The 27534-nt window shown below is 33.5% G+C and overlaps 1 protein-coding gene across 2 annotated transcripts in view; it reads right to left on the bottom strand.

The window, feature by feature from the left end:
- Positions 1 to 542: 542 nt before the first annotated feature.
- Positions 543 to 27534, bottom strand: part of SATB2 (SATB homeobox 2) — a 176292-nt gene continuing 149300 nt past the window's right edge. For both annotated transcript variants that reach the window (XM_058187821.1, XM_058187829.1), the window contains one exon: positions 543 to 3746. In XM_058187821.1, the coding sequence (XP_058043804.1) occupies positions 3291 to 3746 (456 nt within the window). In that variant the 3' untranslated portion in view covers positions 543 to 3290. The remainder of the gene's footprint in view (positions 3747 to 27534) is intronic.

The following is a 27534-nucleotide window of genomic DNA, read 5'->3' as shown; positions in this document are numbered from 1 at the left end:
TTCCAGTTTGGCTGAGATTTGTTACTATGCAAGCCAATAATTTTGGCAGCATCAAATGCCCATGTGCACCAGAAAGGTAATCCCAGTCTTCTAATATAAAGATAGATTTATATGATCATAAAAAACTTTTTGAGAGCCAGTTTGGTAGAGTAGTTAAGCATCATGCTAGAAACTGTAAGACTACGAATTCTATCCCACCTCGGACACAAAGCCAGCTGGGTGCCCTCGGGTCAGTCACTTTTCCTAGCCCTAGAAAGGAGACAATGGCAAACCACTTCTGAAAAAAAAATTGCCAAAAAAACTGAAAGGACATGTCCAGGCAACGTCTGAGAATTTGATACAATTGGGGAAAAAACACTTCTAACCTTCAGTACCTAGAATCCTTATGGCAAAAAGAAACACAGTTAAGATTATTGTAGCTTGTACAATATTTGTAAAATAAAATTGGGGTTTTTTTTATTTAGATTTTGTATCAATTTTTCAGGAAAATGGGAAGGAAAACTGATGTACCCCCAAAAATGATTTCACAAATTAAGTCATTTACTGAATGTGTTTAATTTTAACAACCAAAAAATTCTAACAGACTAACAATGCACATAAGTTAAAATTTAATTATCACTTAGTGATAACAAAGATCAAGTTGATTTACATGGAAAAAGAACATTTACAATATGGTAATCCTCATTCACATTGTTGATACCGCAATAACACCATTTTTTTTTTAGTTTTCTCTTACTTCACAAAAAGGCGGAAAATTGTGCTTTGTTAAGAGGCACTACAAGAAAAAATTCTTTTTCCAAATAGATATAATATGATGAATATTGAATAAATAGACATATATGCATTGTAATTCGCTAAAGTTCTGGCAAGACCACAGGCGAAAATGCCCACAGATTCACTTAAAAGAATCACTGCAAAATTGACAGTGAAATTTAAAATAAAAAGGCAAGATTCAGCATTGAAAAAAATACCTACTAAATTTTTGGTTGAAGTGTTGTTGTTTTTTAAAAAACACCAATGCTGATGCCGTCAAAGAGATGAATAACCTTATGAGAGATTGACCAATATTACATATATGTACTGATTTCAGCAAGAGTGTTTCAGAGAAGAATCTGAAAAGATAATTTGAAGGAAAACATAAACCAGCGCCTTCTGAAATGTTGATTAAAGCTGCAGCATACTACAGAAATAAAGTATGAAGAGTTAGCAAGCCACCATTTTTTAAGGATATAGAAAATGGACACAGCTACAGATTTGTTGATGTCAAATACTGATTTTGGAGAAGCTCCTTTAAAAAAACTTTAAGAGGTTACTGAGCAGCTAAAATTAGCTTGTATTGCAACACGTCATCTCCCTGTAATGTTGTTAATGCTTTGAGTAATATCTATACAGAGGTTTGCTTTAATGACTGCCTTTTATACCTTTCAAATATATAAATAGTATTAACAGATATATATTACAACGCCTGTGCAAGAACATAAAATAGCTTTCCAAGTGATATTGCATGAGGTCTTTGTTAAACGTTACAAAGCACATGTCAAGAAAAAAATTAGAAGTCCACAAAGCATCCTAGACCCATTAGAAAGTCATATAATCCTTTCAAAAATATTATGTGGACAAGGAACTGAACACTGCTTGTATCAGAACCATGGCTTCAAAAATTGGTTGGAAACTATAGTAGATTGCAGCTTTAATGCTTATACTATTGAAGAGTCAGTCAGCATTAGTTCTGCTTTATGTAATGGAATTGCTATGCTAGGTCACTGGGAAAAGGTTTCCGTTAGAGTCAAGGAAGTGACTAAATAGAAATTGCTTGGCTTTTTCTCACTGCCTAGAAGTGCAGCAAGTTTAGAACATTTGTTCCCACAAACTTTGCCACGCATTACATGAAAAACATACCTTGGGACACAGCTGGCTGAAAGTTTTGTCTTACTGAGATAATGAGCCTTATGCACAAAGCTCCAAATGTAGTACAGCAATAATAAAACAAAAATAAAGGAGGTACGAAAGGAAATTCAGCGCTGGAGAATTATCAGACTCTTTGACTGACTAATATGTCAAACATGCCCAAAATAACGGTGATTCGCTTTTTAAAAAAAAAATCATTCGTAAAATCTTTGTTGAAAAGCAACATCAACATATATAAACAACAATTTTCCTAACATCAATATCAGACAAAAACTAAAGGAGCAAGAACTGCAGCTGCACAAGTCTCACTGAAATTAATAAAAAGTGGTGCAACAACAATGTAGATGATTTGCGCATTCAAAAAACAATACCACTATAAACTGTGGCTCAATATAAAAATCCACACAATAAATCTTGTAAAGCAACTGCTCATGAAGACTTCATTAAGAGACAAGTCTACTGTGCACCGAACTTTCACTGAAAAGTCCATGAAAATCCATCTGTTTGCTACAGAAATAATATAGAACAAAACATGCTCTGTGAATTTAAATGTGCATTGTGTACTAAAGTTTGTTTAGAAGTTACTTGGCTTAAAATTATTTTTAAGGTGCCCTGATTTTGTCCCTCATCTTCTCACTCCCTGTTTTATTATTTCTGGCAGTGTTGATTTAGGATTTTTAAAATGCATACCTCAAAAAATCACCCCTCAAGCTGCCAAAGTGGAAGCCATACTAATAATTTAAAAAATCAGGGATAAACATAGAAAATAAATAGATATTCAAAACAGTAACCACACCCTGAGAGCAGGCAGCAATTTATCTAAAAGCCAAAGCGACTCATTGTGAAGTGGTTTATATAAACAAGACTCATCTTTTAACGAGCTGATTTCACAGTCTATACTTTCTGATTGTAAAGTTTAGTTACATCCCATGCAGATTTCATATATATGTATATATGTGTGTGTGTGTGTGTGTGTGTGTGTGTATATATATATATATATATATATATATATATATATATAAAATCCACTTATATATGGTGCATATTATATACACACCACACACCTGCACACTGTTATTGTTTCCTTCATAAGTTGTTTCTTCCTGTAACTTACTTACTAGAGGATCCTTTCGTAAGTGCAAGATTAATAATGATGTAATCCTATGTGAATTACAATTAACTGTCTCAATAAAACATAAAAAAGTGTAACACTCAAGTGCCTGTTACAAGGGAATGTCTGATTGAGCTATGCAAAATAATTGTTCAATTTGCATGTATTCTATGCACGCTGGAAAATTCCAAAACACTTTTTTTTTTCTGAAAGAAGCAAAAAAAAAAAAAATATTGGAACCATGTATTGCTTTGCCTGTGATATTTTCACATTATCTCTGCTCAGTCTCTGAAGTAATTGCTTTATTTTTTTCTGAATTCTCTTCTTCAGTTTCCACTTTGTACATCTCCTCAGAACTCTCCTCACAGTCATTCTCCTCTGACTCAGTCAGCAGCTCTTCATCTTTATACTCTGCTACATCCACCACTGTACCCAAATGCTCTTTTAGTTTTCCATGATGCTTTACATGGTAACGCTGGTTCTGGAAGAATTTGATGATGGTGTGCTTGGGCAGATCCAACTGGGCAGATAAAGTGTGGATGGCCTCCTGGTCTGGATAAAGGCCAACGTCATGGATGAAACTCTGAAGGATACCCAAAGCCTCTAATGAAATCTTAGTACGGGATCTTGGCTTTTTTGTAGATGCATCTTCTGCAGATGGAGGTGGAGCCTCTTCTCTTGGTGGGGAGTTTTCCTTTGCTGGCTGAGATTGCTGTCTATGAAGTACCTGCAAAACAAACAGATTTATATATTTAATAAAAATTATGTTCACACAAATCTGGCTCATTGTTAATCAAATTGGTATCTTCATATTTATCCCTGGTAGTCAAATATTTATATGGCTTCACATTTATATTGGTTTCACACATATGGTGATATGAGCAGAGAGAATTGAAAGAAATTTGTTAGGCTGATGAAATGAAGACTTACTACTTCTGATTTAGAGCTGAAGTACCTCAAGTATTCATTAAAAAAACATGGGATAAGAAAAATGAAGCCTTGAGTCAGAAGGAAACACATATTCAAAAAATAAGAAATTATCACTGCTCTGCCTGGTCAGAGAACGAGGTCCATAATGTTTTTAAAAATTAAATCTAAAGATAGATTTTGGTTCTAGAGATGGATCTTTGGCATTGAGCTTAAAACCCTAGGATAGTTTTGCTGTTGTATCGTTTATACCATTAATGGTACAAGAACCACAATACATTGTTTGCTTTCATTTTTTTTCTTTTAACATTCAAACAGTTAGTTTAGGTGTATGTATGTATATGAATAAATGTAAAAAAGAGCTGTGCTGAATGACAGAAAATGCCCATCTGTTCCAGAATTCTATTCGTGCAACAGTTCCAATTTACGGAAAGCCCTCAAGCAAGATATAAGCAACCAGTATCCAGAGACAAACTGCCTCTGTCTGATCCTGGTGGTAATCAGGTTGACATGTTAGCTCTGAACATTCTAACTGCAGCATTCTAAGTTTTTTTTAAATTCAATTGTTTACCAGTTATATGGTGAAATTATTCAATTGTATAGGATTTTTCATTACCGTTCACCTTTGTCTTCTTTAGCTCTTAAATACAAATTATGACAATATTTGCAGTGATCACCAATGCAGAAAACAGGAAAAATATGTTTTATAGAGTTTGTGATCCACTATGTCAAGCAATACAACAGTACTAAGAATGGAATAAAATGTCACAACTGGAAATAAATGTTCCAGAAGTTTTGCACCATCACTTTTCACCAATGTGTGGTCCAATGATGTATTAGGCAGAAAGAGAGGGAGTCAGGCAAGAAGGCAGGCAGGCAGGCTGGAAGGCAGATTTCAATTCTAAAATTTAGTTGTTGCTACAAGATAGGTCCTATACTCTTCAACTTTAAGGGCAACATGATAAGTATATTACAATTACTTTATTCAAAAATGGAATTGACATCATCTACTAAAATTAATTGGCTCAGAAAAATTATGTTGCTATATATTATAGTCGTTAGTTAAATAAGTAATAAAAAGACTAAATAGGACCCTATTTTCAAAACAATAAATTCACTTGTTACGAAATCTATTAGTTTAATAGTGGATAATCAGCTTACTCTTTTAAAGGTAATCTCCTAAAATCAATCCAATTTTTCAAAAACATACGGTAACAAAGCAGCACTGATCTTAATCATCAAGTGGAAATATGGTATCTATTTCAAAATGGATCATCACCTCATTGTACAAAGAGGTGTATACATGTGTTAATTATCTTACAGTTATGCTATGTACAGGATGTATAAGCCATTTTTAAAGCTTAGTGCTTTTTTCCAGAGTTGGTTACACTCTGTTAAGAACAGTCCTGACAGTATGGCAAATAAAAGTAACCTATCTAATAGTAGACATGCACTTTAACATCACTAGTGGCAAAAACTACCTGTAGGTCATGTAATGAAATTCTGGATTCTTAGAGAGATCTTTTAGCAATTGTCTTCTGCTCTTAGGCAAAACTTTCTGGGGTGGCCTGACATCTATAATCTTTTTTCTGAAGGCCTCAGTGGGGTGTACTTATTTTTCACATGACTGCACTTAAGATGGTTCTCTCCCCTCTCCCCATTTCTATTCAACTATATTTAAACACCAAGTTAAGTGAAAATACTTCAACTGCAAGTAAAGCATGACTATCTATTGTCTGTACTTTTCTCTATATTTAACTGGTAGAAATCCAAACCTCAATAAAGTTACGCACATCTGCAGATGACAATTAAGCCTATCACGGTTACTGATGATAAAATGAAACATCAGAACTGATTATCAATTGTTGTCTAGGGCTATTTCAGGAATGAAAATTGATAAGCCTCCCAGCCAATGTATTTGACGACTTATACTGAAGCTTTATATTCTAAACAGTAGCACTAATAATTTGACATAAAATTATTAATCTAAGCATGTTGGGTTTCTCCCACCCATTTTGTAGACTGTTAATTTCAAGGTCCCCACTCCCTCTGTTAAAAGAGTAGAAATATATATTAACATAATGCTGTGGAATAAAAGGTGATGGCTCAACTAGCCATTCTGCCTCACAGGGTTCAACTAGCCATTTTTCCTCACAGACTGAAAACATGTCTGCCTTCCTCTTTTGGTATCAGTTACATATTTTTTGGTGGCTTGTATTAAATCAGAGTTACCAATTATTCTGAACTTCAGCTTTGTTATCAAGGAAAGTAAGTCAAATTTCTTACAGCATGTATAAACAAGAAGCAAAAGTGACAGTTGTATCTGAGTTGAATCTTGCATCCACTACAAGTTATCATTGATTGAGTATAAACAGCAAAGCCTGAAAGGATTGTATAAAAGCGGACTGTAACTTAAATACAATGTACTGTTTATAAATAGGTCAACTCTCTTCATTTATTTTTAAGTAATTTAGGATTATAATTCAAACATGGCTTTGATTTTAAGCTTTCTACTTTCACTCCTCCCTCTACCCCTTCATTAAGCACATGAGTTTTCTCTGCAATTGTGACCATCTGGAAATGACTTCCTATTTTTTCCTCAAATCATTTCCCATCTCCTTGCAAATCTGAACTGAAACATGTTTTTCTACCCTAGCCACAGGTCTCAAATGTTTCTGTTTCCCTAATGCATTTCCACTTTAAGGTTAAGGCTATATTGCAACCATACTTGTACACAACAGCACAAAACTGTTTTGTTTATTAAAAATTGACTTTTCTTAAGTATTAATTTTCACTTTTTAAGGTATTAACTTATTCAGATAGAAAATGTACAGATACCTAATATGATGAAAGCTGACTTTAAAAAGATAAGTGACTCCTATTAAATCATACAACACTGCAATATGTTTTGAAGGCCACAATGAAATCCAGCTGGGAACCATGTGTAAAAAATAACAGTACACGCCTGCAGGGAAGGAAGTATGATATGGAATGATTACATTTAGGAAAATATATAATGTTGTATATCATTATGGGAATGATCTGTATTAGTTGTAATAAACTAAGGCAGTGGTTTCAAGCTATATTCCTGGAAAATCTGTAGTTCCTGGTAAAGATCTTTCAACTTCCTCAGTGAGAAGATTGGCAAATAGCTGGAGTCATTGCCATTTATTTATCCACAATAACTGATTTTCTCTGCTATTGATAGCTAATAAAAAATATTTACCAAAGAGTTGATATTTGCACAGCATAGTCTGCTTCCACTCTTAAAAAGTTGTGTGAAAAAGAAACAAGTAGAATCTTCCTAACCACATATTTTCTAATATCTTTCCTGCAATATAATCTGTTAGTATCTAACCAAAATTTTACCACCTCTAGGCTCAAGTCTAATCTTTAAAAAGACTAGCTTTATTACATTTATGAACTCTCCTAGATGACTGGAAAAAGGAGCCACATTTTTACATTGTTTACATCACCAAATATCTTCATTCTTTGCTTTACAATGTGGTTGCTTAATTCCTTTTTAAAAAGAATTTGTACTGTTTTGTACAAATATTAAGTTCTCATCAGAGGTGGGTTTTAGCAGGTTCTGACTAGTTCTGGAGAACCGGTAGCGGAAATTTTGAGTAATTCGGAGAACCAGTAGTAAAAATTCTGACTGGCCCTGTCCCCATCTATTCTCTGCCTCCCAAGTCCCAGCTGATCGGGAAGAAATGGGGATTTTGCAGTAACCTTCCCCTGGAGTGGGGAGGGAATGGAGATTTTACAGTATCCTTCCCCTGCCATGCCCACCAAGCCATGCCATGCTCACCAAGCCACATCCACAGAACCTGTAGTAAAAAAAAATTTGAAACCCACCACTGGTTCTCATATGTCTTTATAAATACAAAATTTATTAGGTGTGTTCATATTAATCCCTGTAACTTCTGTAACTATTATTTGTAAGTATGACATGAAAGCTACTTTACTACAACTTTCATATTTCCATTTGTTCCTTAATGATTGTATAGACACTATGAATCATTTATGAAGTAAGTCCCATTCTCATGGGATATACTGAAGTCAGTCACTATTTAGCCAGGCTTGTTAATAGATTAGATGGGAGAAAAGGAAACATACAGAAAGGAGAGCAGGAATGTTATTTTAAAAAATACTTAAAAATCCATCTTTCACAGCCTTATCTCCTTCTTTTCATAAAATATTACTGGTGAATACCCATATTTATTATTATATAGAACTATTACACCCGGGACCCTGTTTGGGGTAGTGGTTAAAACATGAATCAAGAAACCGAGACCATGAGTTCTAGTCACCTCCTGAGTTACGAGGCCAGCTAGCTGACCTTAAGCTAGTCACTTTTTCTATATTAGGAAGAAGGCAATGGTACATTGCTTCTGAAAAACTTTGCCAAGAAAACTGCAGTGACTTCTCTAGTCTCCAAGAATCAGACACGTTTGCACAGAAGAAGAAGAAAATACATCCAGTTAAATCTCTCTCTCTCTCTCTCTCTCTCTCTCTCTCTCCCTTCCTTCCTCCCCCCTCCCCCCCTTTCTGGCATCAAGATTAACCACTTAGCTTTTTAAGTTTCATTATCTTTTAACAAACTGCCATATTTTTTTAAAAAAAATTAACCTGGTTAACTTTTTCAAACTGTGTTGTCTGTACAAGACTGAAACTTTTAGCTTTGCTTCTATATGTCATGTCAGCATATAGCTACCAAATTTTGAAAGTAGAGAAAAAAATTTTTTTTTTCAATAAGCACGGTCCACAATTACAAAAAAAAAAAAAGGTTGAAAGTAGGTCAAACTTTTTGTGAATGACTTCTACGGGGTGAATGAAGTGGTAACTGGAATGAAAATGAAATGAAGATCTATTTTGTGTGCCTGCTCCAGCTGCAGAAAGATCTTCATAGGAGGAATAGAATCCTTTCACAAACATATGGCTTACTGGTTAAATTCATTCTTTTCCTATATCTATTAATGAAGCTGTTGATTTTAATTTTTTATTAAAAGCTATTGGACTTTTCAAAATTCTGAGTAACAACAGCAGAACAATAGTTGAAAAAAAATCATGATGGTATGGAAGCAGTATGTACATACAAGTACACGTGTGCACCAGAGGTGGTATTCAGCAAGTTCTGATCAGTTCTGGAGAACCAGTAGTGGAAATTTTCAGTAGTTTGGAGAACCGGTAAATACCACCTCTGACTGGCCCTGCCCCCATTTATTCTCTGCCTCCTGAAACCCAGGAGGGAAAAAATAGGGATTTTGCAGTAACCTTCCCCTGGAGTGGGGAGGGAATGGAGATTTTACAGTATCCTTCCCTGCCATGCCCACCAAGCCACGACCACCAAGCCACGACCACAGAACCTGTAGTAAAAAATGTTGAATCCCACCACTGGCGTGCACACACACACACAGAGTTTTTCCTATATTTCATAGTGGGCATGCTCTAGATTGCTTGTTTTATCTTACTGTGCTTTAGTATTGCTTTAACATTTGGTTGCTAAATCAGATTGAGATTTGTTATGAAAAAAGTATATGAATGTTTTAAATAGAAAAATAAATAAGATTAGTTCTTTTAAATGCTGCCATTTCCAACTTTCCCTTAATGCTAGGGAAGACTTTGCAGTTTACAGATATTCTCAAAACAAAAATTTAAAAGCTCTATAAACATATCTTAGGGAGAATTGTATTATGGCTTATTTGTAGCCAGCAATTTATAGAATGAAGATAATACTAATAATAATATTTTGGTAGATATTCTACAACTTTTAATGTAATTGTAACTTGGCTGTATGGGCAATAGGATCAAAATTTGATTTATTAGATGAAGAATCCTGCCAAGACTCTAGAAAGCTAGAAAGCTCTATTCCTGAACATTCCTAAGACATTGCACAGTATGGTCACTTGCACCTGTGCTTGTTTTTCCTTTCAAGAAGTGGCTAAAGTTGATTTTGCCCTTTGTCTTTTGACTTAATAATCAAGAACTTCATAAGGATACTAAGATTATTTTCTTGGAGTTGGAAGCAAAGGTTTTACACAGTGATGCAATAAAACAAGATTAAATACTATGATTTAGTTTCATCACTTTTTTGAACGACACAGTAACCTATAGTTACATTCTCAGGAAAATTCAAATCATTATTAAACAACAACAGCAACTAAAACCTATCTATGAAGTGATAACAAATTACAGACTACAGATGTTAGATTACATTTTGACTTCAGGCAGGTTTAATATAACTTGGCTTCCTTTTACAATTGCTAGCAGCATGTACTGTTATGGGCAGGGGAGTTAAAGTACTCAATAAATGAAGACCGTGTCAAAAGAAATCAATATGAGCTTGTAAAATAGTAGGAAGTCTGATAGATAGATATAACTTTCCTTTAATATTGTAACTAAAATGCTACTGGCATTTCTCATGTATTGCCTTTTAAAAGACAGTTTAATAATTGCTTCAGAAAACAAATACTGGTATCATAGAAAATTGAACAACTAAGGTGTGACATACAATAAATTTAATTTCATCAGTGGAAGATTTCTGTGTTGGGATTATTTATTTAAAATGCCCCACCTCTTAAAATGTTGCTTCCTTTGAACAATATTTTTTTTAAAAAATCAGCACTTTTCGTAGGTAATTTTATATATTAGAATGTTCAATGCATACAATTAATTTTCTGTAAATGTTATCTACTTGAATCACAACAAATAAAATCATTGCTCAATATCAAAAGGGGAACCATAGCTTAGTGTAGGAGTACATACTTTCTATTCAGTTGATTTCAGATTTAATCTTAGCCTTTGTTCTTAAACAATGAAATTGAAGATTAGGGAAAATGCTTTGCAGGAAACATTGGACTGGCCACAGTGGCATCCTTGGACCTCGATAGTTTCATTAAAATGATGAAAGTTGTGTCACATTGCAAGATCTACTCCTTTTGTACAAGTGTCTAATGTTGTAATGCACAAATAAAAGAGGCAGGGCTTATGATACCTTATTTTTGCTTTCACCATTCTATTCCCCTCCCCCAATTCTTCCTGAAGATGCTGATGAGTCCTCATGATAATTTTCTGGATAAGTCATATCACTTGTAAGATACCATGCCAAAGGTAGAAATTACATGTACATTCAGTGGCCTAATTAAAGCCTGATTTTGGGGCAGTAATCAACCCTAAATTAATCAGGTCAACAATCTGAATTGGTAAAATAAAATAAAAAATAGATTGTTAAGGAACTAGCAGAGCTATACACAAATAATTACACATAAACAGCAAAGGCTTGATTTCAGTACACACTTAAGATTATACAAGAGAATTGTACACATGATCAAAATATAATCAAAACTGCCAACACAGAAGCAAAGCCAAGAAAGCAGACCAGCCCTGTGTAGCAACAAAGGTGTTTTCTTTATGCAAATATCTATCAATCCTATATTGAGACAATAAGTGTGCTAATTTCTCTTCAAGCAGATAAAATCAAAGAGAGGCATACCAGTGCTGAAATTGTTTTAGTTTGTAGCTAGACTCTTTCAATGTCTGATGAAATGAAAAAATAAAATAACTGAATCCCATTTCTAAAAATATAAAGGAACTGTTCCTTAGGTTCACCAGTATTTCTTTGCCTCTTTATCCCAGTAACTCTTGGAAGATTTCTCAATTGATCTGCACATATCACAAATGAGATATGAATTTAACTTAATGCCCATAATCTATCCATGCTTACCATTTCAAAACCATATCTTGAAAATCACCCACTTTTATTTTCCTCTTCTTCTCTTTGGTTTGTTTAACCTCTTGCTCTACTGAAGAGTTGTCAAGAAGGAGGCACGCTGAATATTGTTATCTTTCATTGGCCTAAAATGGGTTTTGAATATTTTCTAATATCAAAATAGCTACCTTTTTTTCCTGGCACCCTTTATTTGCACAAATAAAACCTTTTAATCTCTGAAGAAGAAAAAAGATACTACCTTTGCTTTTGAAAATAAAGTCTAATTAAAACTTATTTTTTATTTGAAAATGTTATGTATCATATATTATTGATCCTGAACCCCAGATGTAGTAAATCTAGGTCTGATTCAATTCAAATATAATTATCCAGGCTGCAATCCATACTTTAATGGACCAAAAAACAAACTTCCCTGAATATTGGGCCATGGAAATTATTAACTTTTCTTTTTCTTTTTCACTGAGCAAAACTTGAAAGGCATAAGCAATTATGCCTATTGGGTCCAATTATCCTCCAACGTTTGACTCTTGATTTGCTCCTATTTCAGCTACTCTCTGTTGCTCTTGACACTTACTACTTCTTTCCCCATGTCTGTTTATCAATCTCTTGGAGACATTTAAGAGTCCATATTATAATTAAAAAGGTAACATCTCAATGGAGAGGAGTTATTCATGCAATACTTACCTATATTAATATTGTTGGATAACATGTGTTGATTCTTATATATAGACAAACTTTAACAAAAACAATTATTACTAGTTTGTACAATTGATGAATGGAAATGTAGAAAAAAACACCGATTAATTTTTCCCTGATCCCACTGCATATGATAACTCAATTATATTAAGAGAAATCCATAAGTAATGTTTATTTAACTATATTGCTGTTCACACATTTTTAATAATATGTCTATATATAGCATTTGCAGAAAACACTTTTTAAAAGTTTTAAACATCTTTCAGACACATTTTAATGCTTTATTCTTCCTTCCAAAGTAAAATTCATACAATTCCAATTGAATCATGCCCCTTCTGTTAGTTGGGCTTATCCATCAGGAAAAAATATTTTAGACTTGTACAAAAGCTGTGTTGTATCTAATGTTAAAAGAAACATAATGATGCAAAATAGTTGAGAGTCAACAAGAACCATCAATGTTAAATCAAATGGCTGTCCAGGATCATCCTGTGAGTCAAAAGCTCTTTTAGTAACCTTATTCAAGAATTCTTTTTTCCCCCAAAGGACACAAAAATATATAGTTGCTTGCATTTCCTCTACCCTACTCAAAGACAAGGAAGGTCTGAAGTCACTCAAAAAGGGGTGAAATCTAAAAATTTTCCCTAACAGTTCCATGGCCGTGGCTTAATTGGTAGGCATGGCTTGGTGGTCAGGTGACCGGGTGGGCATGGCCAATAACAATAAATAATAAAAATAATAAACAAAGTACACAAAATAATAAGAGGTACCAAAAAACAACTTTCACACTTTACACACACACAACACAATACAATAAAACTGACTCACACACAAAGAAAAAGCAGCTTCACCTCACCCAAAATGGCCTCTGCAACAAGCAGGAACCTCACACAGCTGCCCCAAGCAAAAAGAAATAAAATTTTGGATGACTATATAATTTATATAAAATCTGAAGGTAACATACAGTCCTTGACTTATCAAAATTGGAACCAGTATTTCTGTCATTAGTTGGTCTGGTTGTAAAGGAAGTCATCATGGGACTAGACCCAATTTCATGAACATTTTTATCATTATTGTTAGACAAATCACTATCGTTAAGAGAATCACATGGTTGTTAAGTGAATCCAGCTTCCCCAATTGTCTTGGCTTGCCAGAAGAAGGATGGAAAGGTTGCAAAACATGATCATATGACTGCAAGATGTTGTAACCATCATAAATGCAAGCTGGTTCCCAAACACTCAAATTGTGATCACATTATTATGGGGATGGTGTGATAGTCATAACTTCATAAGTCACTTTTTTCAAGGCTGTCGTAACACCAAACCATCATTAAATGAATGGTTAAAGTCAAGGGCAACCTGAAATTTTCTCAGTACCTAGATCTGGCAATTCTATTCCTGCTTCACTTTTTGGGTAATGAACATTCTCAAATAACCATTCCTTCTGCCAGAAAATACTTCCTATGCACTATATATAAGGGTTTGTACTGTATTTTCACATCCAGTTTTCACATTTCAGCAATAATATCCTGATTATTAAATGCCTTATTAGTTGTCCTTCATCTCAGGTAAGGGAAAATAGTTTCCTAAAGGAAATCTCTAAGGTCAACTAGCAATTAACTGCAGAGTCCTGATTGAATATACTACTGACTGCTCTCATATTAGGCAGTTTCCTGTTTATTAAACTTTATAGGTTACCAGGTGCCAAGACATTAAACTGTCAATAATTTATTAATGCTAAATTATCTCTGCTCCCCCTCTTTCTCTCAACAAATGCTCATATACAGTATTAAGACACAATGAAATTATAAAAATACACATACTTATCTAAAATGCACAGACCAATAAATATGTCTGGGACTATCCTTTGAAATCTGTCTTTACCATCTACAATCTATGTACTAATTTTATATATTAATAATGCTCCACCTCACTTAAAGGAACAATAGGTGAACCCTTACTTTCTCATTCTACAATCTAAGCATTGGATTTTCAGGACACACGTGCACTCTAGAGTTTATGTAAATTCAGGAACTATCTAATTCAAAAAGAATAGTTTATAGAATAGAATAGAATAGAATAGAATAGAATAGAATAGAATAGAATAGAATAGAATAGAATAGAATAGAATAGAATTTTATTGGCCAAGTGTGATTGGACACACAAGGAATTTGTCTTGGTGCATATGCTCTCAGTGTACATAAAAGAAAAGATGCGTTCATCAAGGTACAACATTTACAACACAATTGATGGTCAGTATATCAATATAAATCATAAAGATTGCCAGCAACAAGTTACAGTCATACAGTCATAAGTGGAAAGAGATTGGTGATGGGAACGATGAGAAGATTAATAGTAGTGCAGATTCAGTAAATAGTTTGACAGTGTTATATAGAATCTTCTATGGTTTTAGAAGTGAATCTTTAAATATGATTCAAAAGCTCTGGCTGAAAAGCAGCAGTGAGTACAGGATCTTGCTGCTTTCATCAGAATGATGAAAGAAGGATTGCAAGATCACTCTGCAAGCTGTTTGGAAGTATAACTGTTTGGAAGTACATGGAATACAATGCAAATACAGGAGAAAAGTGAGCATGCATCCTGCGAGATTGGCAAAAATGTACCCCAACCTATCACCCCAATGTTGGAGATGTGGTCAAAAACTAGGGACATATACCACATGCGGTGGATGTGCCCTAAGGTGAGGAAATTGTGGTATAAAATTAAAGGGTGGTTGGAAGAGATTACACTTCAAAGGATGGATTTTAAACCAGAGATGTACCTCCTAGGAATGATTGACAGAAAAATGGAAAAAAGTTTGTATTATATTATATTGCATATTCTAACAGCGGCTAAAATCACTGTAGCGCAAATGCGGAAGTCGACCAATACACCATCGGAAGAAATAATCATTTAAAAAATCCTTGAATGTGCTGAAATGGACAAATTAATAATGGAGATCAAAGAAAAAGATGACTCGGATTATTACAAAGTGTGGAATAGGTTTTATACATGGTTAGAAAAACAGAAATCAAATTAAGAAATAAGAATACAAAGTGAAATTTGATATTAATACACAGGATACAAATGTAAATAATAACCCTGCTTACAAAAAGGTTAATTATGAATATTTAAAAATAAAGAGAAGAAGCAGGAAGATAAAAGTTAAGAGTAAAGACAAAGTTGATGCTGAAAGTTGTAAAATTGTATATATCTGTTGTTAGTATTGTAGTTTAACGTTTGATGTAAGTGTATGTTTGTTTTTTCTTGTTTTCCTTTGTTATTGTGTGTTTGGTTTTAAAAATGTAAAATACTCAATAAAAAAAAATTTTTTTAAAAAAAGTGAGCATGCATCATGCTATCACAGTTCTGTTGTTGTCAGTCTTTCCCTGCATTCCCACAGATGTGGAAAAAGTAAGCCATGGGAAGAAGGCTAAAATTTAATTTTACCTGGGATCCTGAAAGACAACACACTGATTTTAGTGTGAATGTTATTTCAATGATATTTCCATCTTCTAAGAGGCTTTAAACAATTCAGGATTTTTTAAAAAAGACTGACACAATTCAACTGCATTGTTCTCCTTTAAAGTGAGCTATATTACATGCCACATCTGCCACCTTTTTGTCTCTCTAAATTTAGAGGTACTTAGATGAAAACACACACATATTAGCTCTCTCTGTCTGGGAATTAGCTCTTTTAATTTGGTAAAGAGTTATCTATATCAAACATAAACATTTACTAAGAAAAAGCTGATTTTACTCCAGGGTATTAATTTTTCATTTCTCCCACCAACATTAAGCAGACACTAAGTTAGAATTAATTAACAATTTACAAGAGAGAATTATTTAAGGGGATGTTCATATATTTGGCATTCAATGTCTCAAAAAATATAAAAAGAAAAGTATTTATGAATTTAATAGAAAAAGCATTTTAATTAAATGCTGTCAAAGACAATTGCATTAATGATTGGGCACCAAGGAATGCAAAGCTAGCCAAGTATATTTAGCAAACAGGAACTAAGCTTTGGAGGGCCATTATTATTTATGCTTCCGCAGCAGCAGTGAGTGTAGGTCACAGTGCCAAGTGAAATCAGTTATGTTATCAGAACTGGTTATATTTATTGATGATTATTACAAATTTTAAATCCCAGAAGGCAAATATTTTTTACTTTCAAAGTGACAGAAAATTAGTTGCTAGTATAAATGAAAATACAAGAGAAAATAAAAAATAAATACTAATAAATATTTATCACTTATCTGTTGGAGGGCTTTTCATGAACACATTGTAATGAACAAATGGAAATATTACCATATATTTTCTTAAGTGTTTTAATCAATTAAAGGCATTTGTTGTTCAATAAACAGTTGACATAAATAAGCAAATAATTATTCTTGTAAACTTTTCTTAATCATTAATGGGCATTCAAGGGTAATCAAGTAGCATCTTAAGATCTGCAAACTGCTGTAAGCTCATGGTTGTAAAATCAAAGTCTGGCTAGAGTTAAGTAATTAACTGCAACAAAATAGTTCAACAGTTATCAAATAGATGACAAAATCAGCCAAGAGGTCCTGCATTTCCTGAACAATTATGGAAGAGCACATGTTCTAAATTTCAGTTACTACCATTATGCCTGAGATAGAAGTAGAAAGGGAGAAAATCCACTGTGTCCCCCACATACACACACACAAATAAAGAAATGTAACTTGATATTCTTATATAGTCACATGCACATATACCCCAAACAGCTTATCAAAAGTTTGAAGTCAAACAAGCTGACGCAATGAGTATGACTATTTCTAATATTTCCAAATAAAAGATCTGTTCTTAGGTGCAGCTTCTAAACTGGAATGGAACTCAATTGAAACAGGTAAATGTTATCCAATACATTTACAAAAGTATTCATTACCTAAAATAACTAATAATTTTCTGCTGACAGAATAGCTGTAATTCTACAGTAAACAAAAGTAGTAGTTTCTCCATCTCAAATTATATACCCTATTTTTATGGTTTTCCACATTTATAATGAATGACTTGTACTGCCTTATATGAAATTCCACAAAATCCTAGGCAACCAAAATGTATGGGGAAAGCAGTTTTGTTCTATGCAGTCTGCAACTTAGCTCTTGCTCATTTTATCACTAACAGTTGAAAAAAAGCACAAAAGTCAATGACTTGTTCAGCTTCTTACAGCACTATAGCTATTAGAAAACGTAGCAATGAAAGCAAATACAATTATTTTATATAATACAATATATATTTATATAGAAATATACATAATACAATATAATTTTATATAGAAAATAGTGCATATGTAAATGTGTGAAATTAGGCATTTTACAGAATGCCTAGGAAATCTACAGAATGCCCAAAATGAGACATCAAAGTATAAAATGCTTAACATTTCACACAATTTCCAGGCATTCTATGCAATGCCAAAAGACAAACCAGCGAAGTATAAAATACTCCTGCTAAAATGCCATGCTATCTTCCTTGTTGCAACAAGTAGATTAATACTGGTTTTATTCTCTTGTTTTTTTTCCAGTAAGAAAGTCCTGTACTTCATTAATCAAAGTTCAAAGTTTATCACTGAACAATGTATTACATAGACTTCTGTAAAGCTTTTGACCTGTGGTACATGACAAACTTCTCCTAAAACTAAAATCGTACCGCATCTCTGGACCCCTCCACAATTGGATAACAGCGTTCCTATCAAACAGACAACAAGTGGTCAAAATAGACAGTGCCCTATCAAATCCTGTTCCTGTCAATAGCAGCGTTCCCCAAGGCAGCGTTCTTGGACCAACACTCTTCATATTATACATTAATGATCTCTGTGACCATATTATAAGTAATTGTGTTCTCTTTGCTGACAATGTTAAACTATTTAACACTACCAACAATACAGCTACCCTTCAAAAAAGACCTTGACTTTGTGTCGGAATGGTCAAAAACTTGGCAACTCCAAATCTCAATCAACAAATGCTCCGTCTTACACATTGGAAAAAAGAATCTGAACACTAAATACAAGCTCGGTGGACATTACCTTGTAGATGACCCCCACCCCGTTAAAGAACTTGGAGTTTTCATATCAAATGATCTAAGTGCCAAAGCCCACTTGTCAGACTCCACTCCAATCCTCACATCCTTTCGTTCACTTTATATTCAGTAGTTAAATTGCAATGGGGTTTTATGTGTAATGTAAATAGTTCATGGATTCAGGTTAAGTAGAGAGGGCCCTTTAAGAGTGTCGTCTGACATGAGATCAAGGGGAGGGGAGATTGATGGTTTGAATTCAGTAGGAATGTTAGAGCGCGGGCTTTCAAAGGACATTGCATTCCTGAGATGATTTACAGCCAGAGACCTGCGGAAGAAGATTACCATGGGGGCCCGAGAAGGAGCTGGCATTAGACCAGACCTGCCTGACCTCTGGGGGGAGGAGGAACTAACGATGGGATATGGAATGTTAGCCATATTTTGTCTCAGATCCAACTGTACCCGGCTGTAGTCAAGATGTATTTAGTAAAAGTACTTTTCTTCATTACCAAATGAGGTGAAGGTGTTTTCTTTCCTAAATATAATCAGAGACAGCCTGACACCATTGCAACTACATCGCAAAAAAGGCTTTAAGAGTTGTAAACTTAATCTTGCACAGCTTCTTCTCCAGAAACACTACACTACTAACCAGAGCATATAAAACATTTGCTAGACCAATTCTTGAATACAGCTCGCCTGTTTGGAACCCATACCTCATTTCGGACATTAATACAATTGAGCATGTCCAGAAATATTTTACAAGAAGAGTTCTCCACTCCTCTGAATACAACAAAATACCTTATGCCACCAGACTTGAAATCCTGGGTTTAGAAAATTTACAACTCCGCCGCCTTCGACAAGACCTGATCTTAACTCATAGAATCATCTGTTACAACGTCCTTCCTGTTGAAGACTACTTCAGCTTCAATCACAACAATACATGAGCACACAATAGATCTAAGCTTAATGTGGATCGCTCCAATCTTGACTGCAGAAAATATGACTTCAGAAACAGAGTTGTTAATGCCTGGAATATACTACCACACTCTGTGATCTCTTACCAAAATCCCCAAAGCTTTAACCAAAAACTATCTACTATTGACCTCACCCCATTCCTAAGAGGTCTGTAAGGGCATAAGAGCACCAACGTGCCTACCGTTCCTGTCCAAATGTTCCCTTTGATTATATCCAATTTCATGTAGTTATTACATACTTATGATTATATATATGCTTATTTTTCGTATAGTTATTTCATGCTTATGCTTATATATAATGTTGTGACAAATAAAATAAATAAATAAAATAAATAAATATTCTCTGCTCTGTACACATTTAATTTTTTTTTGTTCCATTCAATTAGGTCCAAGATTACCTGGAAAAGTCCTTGCAATTTTCTTTGCAAGTTTTTACCCCAGAAATGGTTTGCCCTTGCCTGATTCCTAGGGTTGCGAGAAAGTGACTGGTCCAAGGTCTCCCAGATCAGTTTGAGCCTAAAATGGAACTAGAATTCTCAGTTTCTAGCATAATGCCTTAACCACTACCGCAACCTGACTTTCATGTTTAATATACTACCTGCATAAAAAGCCTAAGCAAATAGAAGCACCTTTCTCATAACATATAGCCCATTTCAGACATGACTGTAGTATGCAATCTTGATCTGTGAGGAAACAGAAAAGGAATAAGTGCTCAAGATTATGCTTTTGAAAAACATAGTGAATGACAACTGAAAGGTTAGATTGCAATCTTGGGGGGACAAAAATCAAAATTAATTCTAAATTCAAAGCAGAATGCTATCCTATTGAAAAACATCCTGAGGAATATTTTTTCCAAGTGATAACATATGCCAAAGAGAAAATACAGAAATTTTAAAATTCTGTTTCACAAAGTAAAATGCCCTCTTTCTCCAAAAACTTTTATTGTACACGTCAATTAAGAAGCAACTCCAATTAGTTTGGAGTTTTTTCCACTGACATATTGGAGAGAAAAATAGTGCTAGTCAATAAAAATACAGCTGTTGAAAAGATCTAGCATTTTAAAATCATGTTTTATTAAAAAGAAATCTGGTAAAATTGTACTTTTCCTGTTTTATACTTCTAAAAGAAAGCAGTAAACTTCCACTAGCAATTATAAATAACTATTCCAATATGTTATTGAATTATTAAGGCATTCAAACTATGCTAATTAAGAAAAATTAAGAAGTCTGATTTTATATAAAATGTACACTTACAAAAAACCACCATTAACTACTAACACAGTAAAATAATGATCCATCTTACCGCAAAAACTTTTATCATTTTGTTCTTTACACTGTGTCTGATTTTCCCCATCTCCCTTGGAACATCCAGAAAATATATGATTAACCTGTACTAGAGCTATATAATCCAACCTCTATTTTTTCATTCTGCTATGACTCATTCGGAAAATAAAGTAGGATTCAAATATTTGCAAATATTTGCTTTTCTTGTTTAAACCTGCTACTTCATTTATGTTTGGACTTGTTGATTCTGTACAACTTTTGCTTCCACTAGTTTTCTAAAAATGAATGACTATGGATGTTGAGAAACTGAAACCAAATAAGTTAGTTTTATGTTAAATCTAGAAACAGATATCCAGGATGTGTTCATTCATATTTTTTCCATTTTGTATCAATCCAGAATATTTATTTAAAATTTGCATAAATACATTATTTCAAACTTATTTTATTGTAAAATATTCCTGTCTAAATATATTTTTATTAAACTATATATTAAGAAATACTATAAATTTTCACTTTATAGTGAAAATTAAACTGTGGTCTTATCCATACCTCAAGTCATAATGCTCAGGGCTGTATTTCTAAAAAGTAAAAAAGGAAAACTATATGTATAAATTCTGTATTTACTTTCCTTGTATGCTCTTTGGTGTGAAAGGTGACATTTGTAAACCCTCTGACATATATTCAATCCACTAGGAAGAGTTTGAGGAAATTCTAATAGATCATGTGAGAAAACTTGGGGAACCTTAAGAGAAAATGCAATTTTTCTATGCTACTTTCTCTGTCTTTAATTCATAGCACGTACCACTTCACTAAGTGAATAAAAGAACAGCATGAGAGACAATCTTATAGCAATATTGTTTCATTTGAATTGGTTAATAGTATCTGGTATAAACTTTAATATGATAGTTTCTGCACTCAATATCTCTAATTGGAGAAAAATAATATTATTGAAAATTTATCATAAAACTTTCACAGAATTTTATTTAAATATATCATAAAACTCTCACAGAAACTGTATGTGAACTCTGTGAGAGAACACAGAAAATATGGAACAATTTGAAAAATGAAAAAATATTTCTTGCCTAGAAACATTTTATTTTTTTCTGAATATAGTGAAATAATAAAAATATTAAAGATAACTAAGGATGTATCCCTTCCATCTGAGTTATTCTACAATTGTATCCATATTCTTAATAAAAATTTGCAACAACTGATATCCATACCAAGGAGAAACAGTTATGTTTTCTTTCAACAATAAACTTCTGGCTTTCAACTGCAATTGTAATAACTATCGTAACAAACTCTACTGAGTGTGTCAAAATCAAATATATAGAGCGCCTTGGTGCTTATGATTTGCAGCTTATTGTTTTTGTCAATATATGTAAAAAGCTTGCCTTGTAGGAACAAATATTCTAAGCTCTTTACTGTCTAAAATGTACACCTAATACTTACTAAACATACTGTGGTCAAACATTCATTAAATGTGAACCACAAAGGCACATATTTCTTTATAGTGAAGCAACAAATTGCAAAATCTGGCAATTCAATTGTAGCAAAAAGACAATCATTTTTTGAGAGTTATATTTGATTTTATGCATCTCCTATATTAAAATTATTATAAACTTCTGAGGCCTAATAAACTCACTCTCAAAAAATTTAAACTAGGCCAGCCCATTAAAGATAAAAATACACTACACTATAATCAATATTTGACACAGTGGGGCAAGGTACATTAACAGTATTTGAGAAGGCATCTAATTTTTTTTAAGGTAGGGATCAGGTTAGGCAATATGGAACTTATAACAGATATTCCTAAAGAAAGAGGATATTTGTATCTCCCTAACTCTCAAGAATGAGTCATACACACTGGAAAATATTAGACAATATTAAGCTAAATGTATAACTGTCGTCTCTGCCTTTAATTAGCAATTTATTCTGTTGCCTAGTTCCCTCCTCTCCTCCCCCAGGTTTTAACTATGTAATAGTTTCCTGCACAGTATAGTCAAAAACTGTTTTATAAATTGTAATACAAACAGAGCATGCTGGGATTTCTGTAATATTTTGGTTCTCAAGGGTAAATTTGGGTAGCCTGGAAAATAGTAACATCATGAATTTAAATATTGTATTTTAAGGCACTGTGTCCATTGTATGATATATCTGGAAGCTCAGGCATTTACACAATGTATCAATTTCCTTGAAAAAAAAGAAATGAATGTATTTTGGGCTTAATTTTAGATTATTTACTCCGGATCATACAGACACATCTGTATATGTCAGATAATTGTCAGAAGTCTTCTCTCTAAAAATCTCTCTAAAAAACTGATACATATTATACATGCTAATATGGCAAGATCTTTTAGCCGTTCCCTCCCATCCCTTCTCATAGACTAGCTTAAAATATTTTGCACCCATGCCTAAACCTATCCAACATAAACCATATATTTCTAGGAGATTAAAAGAATGTAAAACAAATTCTTTAATCTTTAGAATATCACCTAAACTGTTCAAAGAGGTAAAAGACATTGGAATCACCACACTATCCTCACAATGCTGCTGGGAGGAAAGTTAAGTTAAACATTTATTGTTTTTCTTTTTTGTTAAATTCATATCCCACCTTTTATTCAAAGTCCCTCCTTCCTATTTTCCTCCTATTTTTCCTCACAGTAACAATCCTGTGACATAGCTGGGGTTGAGAAAAAATGATTGGTCCAGAGTCACTCAGTGAATTTCTGTACTTGAGATTAGACTAGTCACTAGAACCTTTCTTTGACCTCTCTTTTGAATGGAAGAAAGAGGCAAACAGAACTAATCACATCATTCTTCATCACACACCTATTAAACAAAATGCAGATAAGAAGGAATGAGCACCATATAAACAAGAGCGATGAAGAAACAATCCTCCACTCAGAAAGCAATCAAAAAAGAAAATATACCCCAATCAAAGCTAGTAGGCATGCTACCATATATAAACAGCCAGCAAACTCTACTTCCCCATGGGCTGCTGATATTGCTGATGTTATCTAGCTTGATAATGAATTTGTCTGGAAACCAATAGTTTCAATTACAATTTATCCTTTTTGTCATAGAAATATCCTTTGTAATTTTATAATTGCCTTCCTCCTTAGGAACAATCTCTTTTTTATTTCTCTTCAGCAACTGATCATTCTCATTCTTGAATCCAAAAAAACAAATAATTCTTGGGGTTTTTTTAATTCAGGAAAACAAATATTGACCATTTTCATTTTTTTGTGATCAGCTGGTATATTCAGTAAGCATACTGACATTAAGCAACATAAACATTAAATATTGTATTAACAGATATTTTTTTAACTTTTCAGTTGTGTGATTATTATGCTAAATCTTCACTTTTGACTAACCAAGTGCTTTCATCTGGATATCTCCAAATTATTATTGGTGTTCTGATTCCAGCTTATCTCTTACCAGTCTTACATTTTCTATATAAGTTCAACAGATATGGAGAGAATATGCATCGTTTTCTCTTCCTCTATTCTATAATCCATAGTGTTTTCCATGTTCAGTTCTTTTAGAAACAATAACAGTCTACTTTGCCTGGCACAGGAAGTCTCTCTGTATATTCATCTTGATCTTCTTTGTTGCCCAAAGCTTTAATCTTCTGACTTTCTTTACTCATCATAGCTTGCCTGAAAGCCACTCAGATTTTTTCCTCTTTGAAAATTTGGGGAAAAAATTTTCCATGTCAATTTTCACAATGCCTCAGGTTGTGTTTCATATAAGTATATTGAATCTGTTCCTTCTGACTATATGTCCTTGAACAAGAAGTTCAGACTTCTTTGCAGATTTTGTCTGGCTATATCATCATTTCCAGATGTATTCAAGAAAGTTGAAAAATCTGTCCCAGTATCTAATGGGGCACTTTCTTACCTATCAGTCTTCTTATCTGGCACTTGTGTAAAAGTTTCAGCCTTGTCCAAAGAGTTTTAGCAATAATAATAGCTTTTAAGCTTATATACCACCTCATAGTGCTTTACAGCACTCTCTGGGCAGTTCACAATGTAAGCATTTGCCCTCTACAATCTGGGTCCTCATTTTAGTGATCCTCCCCACTCCTGGGGGAAGGATATTGCAAAATCCAGAGGTGGTATTTGCCGGTTCTCCCAACTACTCAAAATTTCTGCTACCAGTTCTTCGAACTACTCAAAATTTCCAGTACCAGTTCTCCAGAATCTGTCAGAACCTGCTGGATTTTACCCCTGTCCCAAACCAATCATTTTGTGGGGATAATTCCACGGTTGGATTGAATTGTATCTTGAAACAAGCTAGTAACCAATGTATTGTCTTTCTTGACAGTTTGGACCAATTTGGATCAGTGTCAGATTTTGAAAACTTTGCAAAACACAATACACTGCAGTACTCCAAACTAATAATAGCTAATACATGTGTCACTGTGGCTAGATGGAACACTATGGTCTAAGTAACAACAGCAGAGAGACACCAATGAAGGTAGCACCGAAGGAAGGTGCTAATGAAGGTAGCACCTATTAGCTACCACCTAAGGAAAAAGTAGCAAAATGAATCCCAAATTATTCAGTTTCTCAGAGGGGAAGAGCTAGTTCACCCCAAACAGGTAGAATTGTAATTCCAGAATCTGACTCCTGGGAATCCAGGGTTTTGCCTGACTTCTCAATTTATTAGCCTCATCCAGCTTCAGAAGATTATCATATATTCTTATAATAAGTGAGATCAAACTACATGTCACATGTATACTGGTAAGAAAAGTCCCAAATTCTAGATTAATTTTTCTTACTAGTTTCATGTAGATATTACATAATATTGAAGAAAGAGTAATATGAAGGAAGAAAAATACACTGATGTAAATTCCTGATAAAATAGTTGTCTCATTTACAAACTCAGCCCTGAAACCAGACTTAAGTAAGTCTAGATAATCTGCTCTTTTGGAGGAATCCTGGAAATTAATTCTGTGTGACCAACTGAGATAATTTTGATTGGCACTAGGCATACCCTATTAAGAGAAATGCAGTGCTAATAGATATGCACACTGATACGTATTCTCATATAAATACAATCATTGCTTCATTATTCGAAATTTGTATGTCACTCTATTTTTTCCCTCTCTGCAATTATTTATTAACATCTTGTTGCTGAGGGTTTTTGTATTATTATTATTCATCACGGAATAATTTTTAAAAGAACAAGAAAAGGATCAGAAATGGAACCCATTGATGTAGCAGGACATTTATATTTTTAAAAAAAGTTTCTAAAATAAACTTTGTGGCATAACAATTGGGGAATTTAAAATAATTATTGCAAAATCAAATATTTAGAATTTCTGAGAATGACATTATCACAGAGCAGTATTTGTTGCTCTTCTAATTGTTTAACAGAATTGAGAAGAGAATGCGAGACATAGGATTGCAAGGCCAGTGGACTAAAATAGAAATCAATAAGAACTTTGTTTCAGAAGAGACTATCAAACAAAATGTTGTGATGAAAGACAGAGAATAAGTATAATGAGGTTGTGAGATATACAGAGGATTTTGTTTTAGCACATATTTACTGACTCAGCATATCAACTCAAATTCATATTGTGCAAATAGATTCTACAACATTACACAGAGAAGCACGTACGGTATTAGCTAACATCACTCAAGATTGTCAATACAGTTTTCCTGAGTCAAACAATATTGTATTGTACTTTGCAGGCAACCAATACAATTACATTATTTAAAGTATTTGCATTCTTTAGCAAAAGTCTACCATGCATTCAGTATGTTACAAAAATTGTACAATTCACTTTCTTCTTTAAATGAATTTATATTACATTATCTGAATGCTTTTGACATTCCCCGCATCTTAAGGTTTTCATAGCTATTTCCATTTTGAAATGGAAATAGCTATGATTCATGTTTAATGATAATTTCAGGGGGTTTTCCCTTCTATTCTGTATGTATATGCCCTAATATTTTCCATTAACTTCCAATATAAAATATTGGTGAGAATTTTTTCTGCAAAACTGGATCTCTCTATTTCCTCATTTAAAATATTATTATAAAGGAAATACAGACATCAATAGAAACTCCAATTTTGCAGAAATATTTCTTACTTCCACTGCTCTATTTGGCCAGTTTATGCATACAATTAATTTTCTTTTCTTAAAATAAAAAGTTTAAAAAGCAGATAGATAATGATAATGCATTTGATAATGCAAATACGATTTTTCCTTCTTTGTTATTAATACTTTGTTATTAATCTTGTGATAAATTAATATACAACAAAATTGTGATAACTATTTTTATGATAGGAGGAGGTTGTATCCTTTTAATTATTTTTTTAATGCCACTGATCCCAAAGAGCAATAATTCAATGTGATTATTTGGGGGGAAAGACTAAAATGTTGAGCCACTTTTCTATATTTTTGCAAGATTTGGGAAAGATTAAAAAGTTTAGCAATGCTATTTTCTTTTCTTTTAAATAGAAAAATGACACTACCATAATATGCCATTTGGCCACTGAATGTTAGGGCTATAATTTGTAAATAGGGATCCACAAAATAGGATTGTGTGTCACTTACAGTTTTTTTCCCCCTTCCTAGGACATTCAGGTCGATAGTTTAACAAAAAACGGAACCGAAGATTTCATGAGCTTTTCAAAATAGCCCTTTCACTATAAAATGTATCTGGTTTAATCATACCAACACTCGATAGTCAAAGCCTTGATTCACCAAGTCCCAATAAAATGGAACTTTCTAGTCAGTGATAAATTTTTCCCTCTCAATCTACATATTTATCTAACTTACAGAGCCACTCATGTCACAAGCAAGTGACTCTGGGCAGAGCATTCCCTTTTCTCTTCCTTAATAGCTTTCGGGACAGTACAGTA

This window comes from Ahaetulla prasina, chromosome 1 (assembly GCF_028640845.1).
Source record: "Ahaetulla prasina isolate Xishuangbanna chromosome 1, ASM2864084v1, whole genome shotgun sequence".
Classification (NCBI taxonomy): Eukaryota; Metazoa; Chordata; class Lepidosauria; order Squamata; family Colubridae; genus Ahaetulla; species Ahaetulla prasina.
This window is presented reverse-complemented; position numbering and strand designations above follow the sequence as displayed.